Source organism: Oryctolagus cuniculus, chromosome 6 (genome assembly GCF_964237555.1).
Source record: "Oryctolagus cuniculus chromosome 6, mOryCun1.1, whole genome shotgun sequence".
Lineage (NCBI taxonomy): Eukaryota > Metazoa > Chordata > Mammalia > Lagomorpha > Leporidae > Oryctolagus > Oryctolagus cuniculus.
Genome location: NC_091437.1, coordinates 392,853 through 405,742, shown reverse-complemented (window position 1 = coordinate 405,742; position 12,890 = coordinate 392,853). Strand labels below are relative to the sequence as shown.

General features: G+C 60.5%; 1 protein-coding gene across 3 annotated transcripts in view; it reads right to left on the bottom strand.

Annotated features, from left to right (window-relative positions):
• Nucleotides 1–12,890, bottom strand: part of OBSCN (obscurin, cytoskeletal calmodulin and titin-interacting RhoGEF) — a 116,631-nt gene that overhangs the window by 30,971 nt on the left and 72,770 nt on the right. For all 3 annotated transcript variants that reach the window (XM_070075938.1, XM_070075939.1, XM_070075940.1), the window contains 4 exons: nt 12,191–12,564; nt 10,619–11,471; nt 9,822–10,100; nt 56–134 (listed from right to left, as the gene is read on the bottom strand). In XM_070075938.1, coding sequence (XP_069932039.1) covers nt 56–134; nt 9,822–10,100; nt 10,619–11,471; nt 12,191–12,564 — 1,585 coding nt within the window. The remainder of the gene's footprint in view (nt 1–55; nt 135–9,821; nt 10,101–10,618; nt 11,472–12,190; nt 12,565–12,890) is intronic.

Genomic DNA, 12,890 nt, shown 5'->3' with positions numbered 1-12,890 from the left:
TGCTGGCCAGGCCTCTCCAGAAGCCTGGGCCATCAGTCATCTCTCTGCTCCTCACCTGGACAGGTAGCCTTGCGCGCTGAAGTACGAGGAGGTCTCTGTGGCATCGGCCGCAGTGTCGTAGTCTGTGCTCGTGACTGCAGAGACAAGAGCGCAGCTGGAGCACGGCCTGGCCCCCACCCCAGGACGGCCGGGCCTGCGAGGGTCTCACACACGGCCTGCCCGGGAGGCCCAGAGGGACCCTCCCACAGCCCATCGCTGGGAAGCAGGGCTGGCGCTGCCCTCTGCTGGGGGCCGAAAGCTCGTGAGGGCTCCCGGGGGGTCAGTGCCCACGCTCCCCTCAAGGACAGACAGGGCTGTCTGCTCCGGGACGCTGAGCCTGCTGCCGGCCCCACCGCCGCACTTCTCATCTCGGCTGTGTCACGCTGTATAACGCCAGCTCTCTGGACGTCCTGGCGTGGTTCTGACTGCCCAGCGCCCTCCTTGGCCAGTTCCCCACAGCACGCCACCATTCCTGCCTGCTGACGCTGCTGCCGACCTGACTCTCACCCCCAGGAATGGCGTGTTTCCCGTTCCCACAGCTCCAGGGAGACGGGCGCCTGCACCCAGCGGACTCAGCCCTGGCTCCTGATCCAGAATCCCAGCCTACGAGTTACAGCTGCTCCCACCCAGCCCAAACAATGGCAGGATGCACAGCACAGAGGTCCAGGAGGTGAACAGAGGTGCGGGGGCTTATGGGGACCTGGAGGCGAAGCTGGGGCAGACCTGGGCAAGCCCAGAGGGCTACCTGTCCAGGACCAAAGGTGCTGAGAGACCGGGGCAGCTGGAATTCACCGGACAGAGCCAGAGAGGACGAAGCTCTGATGGCAAGGACCCCTGAGAGGCCTGGGGAGAGCAGAGCACATGTGCACACGGCAGAGCACACGTGCACACGGCCAGACAGAAGACTTCGTAACTCACGGGCAGTCAGAGGGCCCCTGCTTCAGAGGCGGGAGTCATCAGCCCACCTGAGCCCACTCCAGACCCACGTGACCAGTCAGAGAAACCACAGGCCGGAAGGCTCTGCCATGGGCCAGACTCCAACCCAGCAGCTGCAGACACCCAAGGGGGCAGGCATGGCCCCTGGCAGGGAAACGCCCAGCCCGAACCACCAGGACCTCACTGGAGAGGGGCTCGGACGGCACTCTGTGTGTCTGCAAAGCAGAGCCAGGGGACACACTTCCTGAAGGCTGCAGCGCAGAACCTGGCACTGACAGTCAACGGGGGACAGCAGAGCCCCAGCAACTGGCCCTTGCAGGCAGCAGGCTGAAGGCACAGCCCAGCAAGCTGAGTGCTTCCAGCGGCCAAAGTCCCCGAACGAGGGGGAGCAGAAAAACACTTGAAGAAACAGCAGCCACAGAAACTCCAGGGTTAACAAAAACCCTAAGCGCAAAGTCCCAGGAAGCTCATGGAATCCACGCAGAAGGAACACAGCAAAGTGTACGGCAGAGCGTTGTCATGGAGCCACTCACGGCCCGGACGGGGACGAAATCCTGAGAACACGCAGACGGCTTCTGCAGAAGCTGACAAATGTTCCCGTGAAAGTCTGGGGACCCTGAGATTCCAGAACCATCCTGAACAAGAACTTGGAGAACAAAACTCCAAAACTCATGGTGCAGCTCCAGTCCCCACGGTGCACAGTGATGCCCGTGGGAATGGACGCAGTCCCTTCAACGAGCCAACCACGTAAGGGACAGGTTTCACAGTTCCCTGGGGAAACAGCCCTTTCCACAACGGCGCCAGACAGGGGGCCTCCACTTCAAGAAGGAGCACAGTGGATCTCAGAGCTAAGCACAGGAGACTCATCCTACACACAACCCCCCGACCTGGGTTGGTGTGGTTTCTCAGACACAAGAGCCAGAGCGCAACGTGAGAACGAGCAGGTGAACCAGGCCGCGCCTGGCAGCTCCCCCACACCCAGCAGTCCCCTGTGGACCCTGGGCCCCAAATGTCCAGACATCACAGCAGCACAGTTCAAACTAGCCAAGCTGAGGGCAGAGGAGCATGCCAGACGGGTGAGTGAATATTCCACGTGCAGCAGAACACCTTAGAGCCACGCCCAGCAATGATATCAGCTATAGAGAGAAATGACATCGTCCATGCAGAGCAATGGCATCAGCCACACAATGACATCAGCCATGCAATGACATCAGCTATGCAATGACATCACCCAGGCAAGGCAATGACATCATCCACACAGAGCAATGACATCATCCAGGCAGGGCAATGACATCAACCACGCAGGGCAATGACATCATCCACGCAGGGCAATGACATCATCCATGTAGGGCAATGACATCAACCACGCAGGGCAATTGTCGCTCCCTGTCTTCGTGGAGGAACGACACAGGACCCTGCGCTGTTCTTTCGTCTGCTCGGCCCTCCCCGGGTTTGCTGCTGGTTCTTCCCGGGTTGGCTACCGGCCCTTCCACCTCCGTGGAAGGGCGGTTCCCCCTGCCACATTCCCCACTTCCGCGGGGGAGCGGCACACCGCCGGCCGGCTCTCTCGGGGGCTGCACAGGTGTTCCCCTTAGATGTTCCCCTTAGATGTTCCTGGTGCATGCCGTCTCTCTCCTCTATAGTCCTCCTCCGCCAATCCTAACTCAGCTGCCCACACGCCGAGTACGCTGCTCTCCAATCAGGAGCAAGTCCTACAGTTTATTGGCTGAACTGGAGGCAGCTGTGTAGAAGCTGTTTTCTCCTCTCCCAGTGCCATATTGTGGGGGAGCAGATGCATAGAATAAGTCTTAATTCCAGTAACTTAGTCTAGTCTGAGTTGCTCCCCACAGGCAATGGCATCAACCATGCAGGGCAATGACATCAACCATGCAGGGCAATGACATCATCCACGCAGAGCAATGACATCATCCATGCAGAGCAATGACATCAACCACGCAGGGCAATGACATCATCCACGCAGAGCAATGACATCAACCATGCAGGGCAATGACATCATCCATGCAGGGCAATGACATCAACCATGCAGGGCAATGACATCATCCACGCAGAGCAATGACATCATCCACGCAGGGCAATGACATCAACCACGCAGGGCAATGACATCAACCATGCAGGGCAATGACATCAACCATGCAGGGCAATGACATCATCCACGCAGAGCAATGACATCAACCATGCAGGGCAATGACATCATCCACGCAGAGCAATGACATCATCCATGCAGAGCAATGACATCAACCACGCAGGGCAATGACATCATCCACGCAGAGCAATGACATCAACCATGCAGGGCAATGACATCATCCATGCAGGGCAATGACATCAACCATGCAGGGCAATGACATCATCCACGCAGAGCAATGACATCATCCACGTAGGGCAATGACAGCTGCACAAAGGAATGGCATTGGCTACACAAAGCAATGACATACTGACATGTCACGGAAATATTAAGCTCAGGGGGAGTGGTCAGACACAAACTAAGCTGTTGTCACAGGAACTGTCAAGAACAGGCTCACCCAGACAGGAAGTAGATCAGTAACTTTCAGGGGCTGGGGGAAGGGTGGATGGCGAGTAACTACTAGAGGTTTCGGGGGGTGGGCAGTGATGAGAATGTTCTGGAATCAGAGACCCAGAACATTCCATCAGACAGTAGTGACGGATGTAGAACCTCGCAAAGGTACTAGAGACGGTAAATTGTGTGACTACCCACACTTTAGATCCCAGTGGGAAAGACAAGTTATAGACAGAGGAACGATGGGAAGGACGGCAGATTTCTCACTGGGGACAATGTCAATAAGACCATAGCAGACCATCGCTAAGGAAAGAAAACCAGGGGCCGGCGCTGTGGTGTGGTGGGTAAAGCCTCTGCCTGTGGCGCTGGCATCTCATATGGGCCTCGGTTCAGTCCTGTCTGCCCCACTTCCATCCAGCTCCCTGCTGATGGCCTGGGGAAGCAGTGGAAGATTGGCCCCTGCACCCACGTGGAAGACCTGGAAGAAGCTCCTGGCTCCTGGCTCCAGATGGGCCCAGCCCTGGCCCTTGCAACTACTTGGAGAGGGAACCAGCAGATGGAAGACCTCTGTCTTTGTCTCTCCCTCTCTTTCTAACTCTGTCTTTCAAATAAATATATAAATCTTTAAAAAAAACAAAGAAAACTGTCTCTCTCTGTCTCTACCTCTGTTTTTCAAAGAAATAAATCTTTTAAAAAGGGGCGGGGGCCGGCGCCGTGGCTCACTAGGCTAACCCTCCGCCTAGCGGCGCTGGCACACCGGGTTCTAGTCCCGGTTGGGGCGCCGGATTCTGTCCCGGTTGCCCTCTTCCAGGCCAGGTCTCTGCTGTGGCCAGGGAGTGCAGTGGAGGATGGCCCAGGTGCTTGGGCCCTGCACCCCATGGGAGACCAGGAAAAGCACCTGGCTCCTGGCTCCTGGCTCCTGCCATCGGATCAGCGCGGTGTGCCGGCCGCAGCGCGCCGGCCGCGGCGGCCATTGGAGGGTGAACCAACAGCAAAGGAAGACCTTTCTCTCTGTCTCTCTCTCACTGTCCACTCTGCCTGTCAAAAAAAAAAAAAAAAAAAAAAAAAAAAAAAAGGGGCGGGGGCAGTGCTGTGGCACAGCCTGAAATGCTGGCATCCCATATGGGCGCCGGTTCTAGTCCCGGCTGCTCATCTTCTGATCCAGCTCTCTGCTAGGGTTGGGAAAGCAGTAGAGGATGGCCCAAGTCCTTGGGCCCCTGCACCCACGTGAGAGACCCAGAAGAAGCTCCTGGCTCCTGGCTTCGGATTGGCGCAGCTCTGGCTGTTGCTGCCATCTGGAGAGTGCACCAGCGGATGGAAGATCCCTCCCTCCCTCCCTCCCTCTCTCTAACTCTGTCTTTCAAAGAAATAAAACAAATCTTAAAAAAAAAAAAAAAAAAAAGAAGAAGAAAGAAAACCGGCCTAGCAAAAAACAGCCTTCAAAAGCAAACGTGAACGGGGAACCTGGGGCTGCGTTCAAACGTGTGAGTGCTGGAACTCCCACACGCCGACAGGTGACCCTGGGGCAGGACGGCCACCATGGCCCCTGGCAACAGGAGGGCAGGCGGGGGTCGTGCTGGAGGCCACCGATGCTCTGTTTTGCAGGAGTACCTTTCCTACTCGTGCTGGGATGACCCTGCTTCACACCAGACTTCAAAGCAGCACCGGGGCCCTCGGCCTCCAGTTTCCCACACTGATTCCAGCACAGTCACACAGCCAGGAAGCCTGACGCAACCCAGCAACCTGTTCTGACCCCACAAGCTGCGTGTGAACTATGGGAAAACAGGCCACGTGTCACAGATGGGCTGCGCGTCTCTGAACCCAACACAGCGTGGGCGGGGGGGGGGGCGGGGTTGCATTTCATGCGCAGTGTGACCCAGCGTAGCGTGGGGGGGAAGGTGGGGTTGCATTTCGTGTGCAGTGTGACCCAGCACAGCGTGGGGGGGGCAGGGTTGCATTTCATGCGCAGTGTGACCCAGCGCAGCGTGGGGGGGAAGGTGGGGTTGCATTTAGTGTACAGTGTGACCCAGCGCAGCGTGGGGGGGAAGGTGGGGTTGCATTTTGTGTACAGTGTGACCCAGCACAGCGTGGGGGGGAAGGTGGGGTTGCATTTCATGCGCAGTGTGACCCAGCACAGCGTGGGGGGGAAGGTGGGGTTGCATTTAGTGTGCAGTGTGACCCAGCACAGTGGGGGGGAAGGTGGGGTTGCATTTAGTGTACAGTGTGACCCAGCGCAGCGTGGGGGGGAAGGTGGGGTTGCATTTAGTGTGCAGTGTGACCCAGCACAGTGGGGGGGGAAAGTGGGGTTGCATTTCGTGTGCAGTGTGACCCAGCACAGCGTGGGGGGGAAGGTGGGGTTGCATTTCATGCGCAGTGTGACCCAGCGTAGCGTGGGGGGGAAGGTGGGGTTGCATTTCGTGTGCAGTGTGACCCAGCACAGCGTGGGGGGGGGCAGGGTTGCATTTCATGCGCAGTGTGACCCAGCGCAGCGTGGGGGGGAAGGTGGGGTTGCATTTAGTGTACAGTGTGACCCAGCGCAGCGTGGGGGGGAAGGTGGGGTTGCATTTTGTGTACAGTGTGACCCAGCACAGTGGGGGGGGGGGAAGGTGGGGTTGCATTTTGTGTACAGTGTGACCCAGCACAGTGGGGGGGGAAGGTGGGGTTGCATTTAGTGTGCAGTGTGACCCAGCACAGCGTGGGGGGGAAGGTGGGGTTGCATTTCATGCGCAGTGTGACCCAGCGTAGCGTGGGGGGGAAGGTGGGGTTGCATTTAGTGTGCAGTGTGACCCAGCACAGTGTGGGGGGGAAGGTGGGGTTGCATTTCGTGTGCAGTGTGACCCAGCACAGCGTGGGGGGGAAGGTGGGGTTGCATTTCATGCGCAGTGTGACCCAGCACAGTGGGGGGGGCGGGGTTGCATTTAGTGTGCAGTGTGACCCAGCACAGCGTGGGGGGGAAGGTGGGGTTGCATTTCATGCGCAGTGTGACCCAGCACAGTGGGGGGGGGGCGGGGTTGCATTTCATGTGCAGTGTGACCCAGGTGTCTACAGCTTGTGTCACCACTCCTCCATGAAGCCCATCTCAGCTGGGCCCAGACCGGGCCGCCAGGAAGGGGGTGCATTGAGCCTCTGGGTAGAGGGTTTTCCTTAAAGATTGATTTATCTACATTGAAAGGCAGAGTTAGAGAGGGCAGGAGGAAAAGGAGAGGGACAGTCTTCCATTTGCTGGTTCACTCCCCAGATGGCCACAGCAGCCAGTACTGGGCTGGTCTGAAGCCAGGAGGCTGGAGCTTCATCCGGTTTTCCCATGTGGAGGGGCCTACATCCCTGGGCAATCTTCCGCTGCCTTTCCCAGGCCACGAGCAGGAAGCTGCGTGGGAAGTGGACAGGACCCAGAACAGGACCCAGCGCCACATGGCACCTGCATCATAGGCAGCGGCTTCCCCTGCTCGGCCACAGTGGAGCCCCAGGGTCTTGGTGTGAGTGAGGGCTCATCTGCAGCACTGTTTGGCCACATGGTGAGCACCTGGCATCTGACACCTGCACAAGCAGAGCAGGGGCAGCCCAGGCCCCTGTGTCCTCCCCTGCCTCTGTGGCCATGGCCACCTCACCAGGGCTCCAGTGCACACACACCCCTCCCAGCCGGAGCCACTGAAGTCCCCTGTGCCTGTGTGCTCCCTCCTAGGCCCACAAATCCTGACCATGCTGGCTTTGAGGTTTCCGGTGCCTTTCGGTCACACGTGGCTTGCACAGGCTCTCGACCCAGCTGCAGCACCCCATTCTCCACGTCTCTCGGGACACCAGGCTCGGCTCACCCAGCTCCCCTCGAGGTCAGGGTCAGGCCCAGCCGGCTTCTCACAGACCTCATCCTGCAGAGCCTTGTCTTCCCTAAAAGCTCACTTCTGCTTACTACGCAATTACTCCTGAGTGAATCTCCGTGTAAGTGTGAGGTCCACTGCTCCAGTACCATTTGTGAAATTCTTCCTCTTGAGATGGCACATCTTCAGTCCACATCTGTGGAGTCCTATCCGTGCCCTGTTTACAGCTCTCACATGTTTGTCAGAAATCAGCGGGATGCACGCGTGTGTTCACCAGCCCAATTCTGTACTCTCCACCGACTCTTGTCAGTCCCCCAGTCGGCGCCACACAGCAAGTCCTGCTCTGAGTATCCCCGCTGTATTCTTGTTTTCCAAAAGTTGCATTAGCTTTCTAGGTTCTGTGTCTTTTCCTGTCCCTTTTGGAATAAGCTCGGCCATGGCTGTGGACAAGACCTTGCTGGGGGCAGGTGTCTGGACAGGGGCCGGGGCTCACTTGGGATGGCCCACGCCTCCTCTGCAGTCCCAGCTACTCCACTTCTCATCCAGCTTCCTGCTGGTGCACACCTGGGGGGCAGCAGGCGATGGCCTGAGTGCTTGGGTCTCTGCCACCCACGAGGGAGACTCAGGCTGTCCTGGCCCTGGCTGTTGCAGGCATTTGGAGAATGAACCAGCAGTTAGAGGATCTGTCTCTCTGCATTTCAAATAAAACGAAGATAATTTTTTAAAAAGTCCTGCCAAGACTTCCACAGAACTGCACTGAGCCTGGTGTCAGTCTGGGGCAGTGGCGAGTGCTCTGTCGAGCTTGATGTGTGCACAGTGTGCTTCTACAGACACAGTCTTCTCTGCATGCTGTTCTCGGCGTGTGGGCCCAGCGTGGCAGGCTTGTAGCGTCACTTCACCTGAAGCTGCTGCACCTGCTTCTGTGCCTTACTTGTGGTTTCCACGTGACTACCCTGCCTGCTGCTCCTGGGACCTCGTGGCCCAGACCAGCTCACCCGGGCCAGCCGCATGGCACAGGCTGAACACAGAGGGGCTGGCAGGAGGCAGCTTTCTCTGGCACTGCAGGCTGCTGCCCGGGGCCTGAGGCACACAGCGGGACGTCTCGGGCTGGAAGACACAGCAGCATGTCCCATCCCGCAGCTGACACACGGCCTGATCTGCTCAACCTGTGCATCACAACTCTGCCCTGGGCTGGTTTCCGTGGCCTCCATTCTGTAGACTTGGAGGCTGAGGCACTGAGAGACCAAGTGGCTTGTTCCACGTCTCACAGTTGGTATGCGGCAGAGGCAGGACTGGAGTCCACCTCTGTGGCGCCCGAGCCAGTCACCCACAGCACACGTGCCACCAGCTGGGTGCCCAAGCGTCCCCTCTGTTCCAACACTAACCACCCAGCACTGGTGGAGACCTGGCGAGGGTCCCCAGGGCCCCGAGGTGGCCAGCGACACTCTTGTGCGCACTCACAGGCTCAGGGTGCTGGACCCCTGGGCAAACACAGTGGAGGGGTACTTCCCACACCAGGCAACTCCACAGTTCCCCGAGTACCAGCAACTGAGTCGGTCCTGGCACTGTCCACCTGGAGCCGCTGCCCACAGCACAGGGCCAAGGTCAGTCCCCTAGGACTGTGCAAGTCCCAGCCAGCCTTGCTCTGAACAGGGTTCAGTGTCCCAGGGCTCCTCCTGCTTGGTCACTATGGAGCGAGCTGCAGGCAGAGCTCGGTCCAGCTTGCTCTTTGCAGGAGCACCTGCACGGAAGACGCAGCAAGGCACGAGGGTGGGGCTCCCAGCGTCACATGGTCCCCGCCCTCCATCCCTCCCTGACCAGCAGCCCCCAGGTCCCCCAAGCTCCATGGTTTGCAGGTCTTCATGGAGGCAGGACCAAGGGTTAGCTCTGGCCCACAGCCTTCCGGAGGGTGAGGCTGGGCCGAGAGTTTCAGGCTCCTCATCAAGGCTCGGGCTCTCTGGCAAGCAGCCCCCAACCCTGAAGCCCTCTGGGACCCCTCCCTGACCCCCAAGCCGAGTCCCCTCACTGGAACCGAACACTCTGTTATCAACCATGGAATTCCCAGGTCTTGGCAGCTCCGTGCCAGGAGCCAGAGCCACAGCTCACATGAGGGTCTCAGGGGCCACGATGCCAGTCTCCACTCCTGAGGGGCCTCCCGGCCAGCCTGGCCCTGCCTGCCTGCTGCCCTCCCCACTCCATGAGGTCCACTTGCCAAGCCTGCTGGGCCTTTCCCCAGCCTGGACACCATCAGAGACAAGAGCCCCCCAACCCTACCCAGGGCTCCAGTCCCCGGGGAGTGTGCATCAGGCAGGAGACACTGAGGCCCCAGATCCTAGCTGGTGCCAAGTGTCACAAGTGCTCTCTGCCCCTCCCACCCCCACTTGCCCACCCCGGGTCACCCAGCAGTGCTCTCTGCCCCTCTCACCCCACCTGCCTACCCTGGGTCACCCAGCAGTGCTGTCTGCCCCTCCCACCACAGCAGGTGGGTCACTCACGTTCCACACGCAGCTCGGCCTTGGTGGAGGACACCCCCATGCTGTTCTCTGCCAGGCAGCGGTAGACGCCCATGTCCGCAGGCACCACGGCTGTGATGATGAGCTGGTGGCCACCCTGCTGGTCCTCATTGATCATGTAGTGGTCGTCCTCCTCCAGCAGCTTCCCGTCCTTGAACCAGCGCACGCTGGGCACAGGCTGGCCCCTCACCACGCAGTCGAAGCTCACGGGATAGCCGTCTTGTACTTCCTGGTTCTGCAGCTCCGTCACAAATACCGGGGCTGGGAGGGGTGGGCGGGGCACAGGCGTTAGCCCTAGCTGGCAGTTTGAGGACCCAGCACTCTGGGGCCCGGCGTCTGAGCTGCAGCTGGCCCAGCCCACCTGGCCTCCCCTGTGCTCTGCCCCCATGCGATGTGACCCCATGGCCAGAGTGACAGGGCTGGGGGCTGGGTGCCCAAGAGGAGCTTGGAGGGGTCTGAAGCAAAGAGCGGCTCAACTCTGGGAAGAAGGGGATTCAAGAAAAAACGCCACAGGACACGAATCCCTTCCAGCGTGCCCAGAAGACATGGGGACACAAGTCCAGCTTTGTCGCCGCAGTCAGCACTGCACGGGTCCACAGGGAGCCCTGCGTGCCACACGCCGCATGACCCAAAGTCCCGTCGCAAGAGTATTCACGTGACCGTCTCACACGTGTGGCTGAGTGCAGCTGGTAACAGGCAGAGCTGGGGTTCAAACCCCGCCCCATGTAACCCTGAAGGCGGGGCCTTTCCCGCCTTGGCGCTGGTCCTCCCGCACTCACCCGTGTCGGCGGGCAGCAGGCCGGGCGCTGGCTCCGGGGGCATGCCAGGGGCAGGGGCTGCCCTACAGACACGCATCTCCACGCTCCGGGGGCCCTGCTCCACCAGGCTGATCTCCACCCTGATGCCCAGCGTGGCAAACGTCTCCCGGAAGCAGGCGACCGCCCGCTCAGCCTCAGCCAGGGCCTCGAAACGGATGCAGACACAGTGCTCGTCCTCTCGGTAGGTCTGCCAGTCGGCAGGCTCCGGCTCTACGGCACCCTCGTCCGCACTCAGGAAGAGCTCCTCATCCGAGACCTCGGCCGGGCCCTTGGTGCGGAAGAGCCGGTGCAGCCGCCGGGCGGCCCGACGGAAGGCGTCGTCCAGCTCACCCCCCGAGGAGCTCTCGGCCTCACTCTCCGTCCCACTGACCACTACACAGGCGCTGTGGGCCACCTGCCCAAACCTGTTGGTCACCTGACAGGTGTAGCGGCCGGTGTCAGCATGGCCCAGGCCGGTGACCAGCAGAGAGCAGGTGCCGTCCGCCAGCTGGTCGATGTGGTGGTGCCGCCCGTCGGTCAGCTCCACGTCGTCCTTCAGCCACCGGGCCCGCACGTCCGCTTTGCTGGCCACCACGCACTCCAGATGTAAGGTGTCCCCGACCTGTGCCTCTGTGTCCCCAAAGGTGCGGGAGAACACGGGCCCCTCCTGCCGCTTCACCTCTTTCCGGACCTTGTAGCCCTTGAAGGCAGCTTGGATCTTCACGGCCGCCTCGTCCACGCAGGGCCCATGCAGGTCTCCTGGCGGCAGCTGTGCTGCGGGTGGTTGCTGTGGCTGCTCCGGTGGCTTCACAGCGGGAACTGCTGGAGCCCCAACCTGCGGCACCAGGCCTGAAGTCACGGCAGGGTAGGAACCGAGGCCAGGAACGGGGACAGGACTGGTGCAGGGGCACCAGGGGATTGGGCCCCGGCTCCCAGCCTCATTCCAGCATGCCATTCCACCTGCCCCCTAGGGGCAATCCCACTAGCGCCTCCCAGGGCAGGTGCCTGCTGACTTGTGTTGCTGCAGACAGCCAGCCCGCCCCCTTGAAGTCACTGCACATACACAGGGTCACGAGGCAGCACAAGCCAGCAGCAGGCCTTCAGAAAAAGCTGCAGCAGGCAGGTGGGTGTGTGGGCGAATGGGGAATGTGTGAGGGGTAAGTGGCTGAGCGATGGGTGAGTGCACGGATGGTCGCTGAACAGGTAGACAGGCACATGGATGGACAGGTGATGGAGATGGGGAGGCAAGCAGACCAATGGATAAACAGACGGACAGACACAGAAATTGCAGGTGAACAGACAGACGCAAGAAGGGCAGCTCAACGGTGGACGGGTGGATGGCAGATGGTGGATGGTGGGCAGCGGGTGGAGGATGTGGGCAGGTGGGTGATGAATGGTGGATGGGGTGAGTGGATGGACGATGGAGAATGGTGGGTGGTGGATGCGTGGGTGGGTTAGCAGGTGGAAGAATAGCAGACAGATGACAAGCAGACAGGCTGATGGTTAAGACCTGAGGCACCCAGGCCTCTCCTCACAGGCCAAACAGAGGCTCACCTTGCTGGCCAGAGGCGAGACTCCCGGCCTCCCAGCCCTCTTGAGGTAGCTGACCAGGGAAGGGGTGCCTGCTCGGGACTCGTCGTCCGAGCTGGTGTGTGAGAGGTCCGCCTCCCCGGTACGCGCCAGCTCATCAGCTGTGGAGTACTCCTCAGAGAGGTCGGGGGCGGCCTCCTCTGCCTCCAGCCGCAGGTGCTGCACCCGGCCGTCCTCCTCCGGCAGCTCGCTGATGGAGTCCAGGGTGGGCTCCCGGCTCATGCGGCGCTTCCGGGCCAGGGCCTCCCAAAGCAGGTGCAGGTCGCCCTCCTGGGCCGCCTCGGGGGGCAGGCTGGGCTGTGCAGGGGCCTCAGCCCCAGAGTCCTGAGCCAGCACCACTGGGGAGGGCAGAGACCGCGGAGTGAGCCAGAGCAGGGCAGCAGCTCCAGGCCCAGCCGGGCTGCTGAGTGGTGAGAGGCCTGGGCTGCGGCCTTGCTGAACTCCGCCCCACCTGCACCAGGCACAGCCCACACCTCGACCTTTACCAGGGCCAACACCACACACACAGGGCCTACGTTTCTGTCCTGCACAGGTCCCGTGACCTCCAGGACAGGAGGGGATGCTTCAGCCCTTGCTGGCCCTGCCCCTTAGGAAAGAGGCCTAGGTCCGTGGGGCGACTGTGCAGGCTCACAGGGTGTGCAGGGGAGGGGGGTGACAGTGCAGC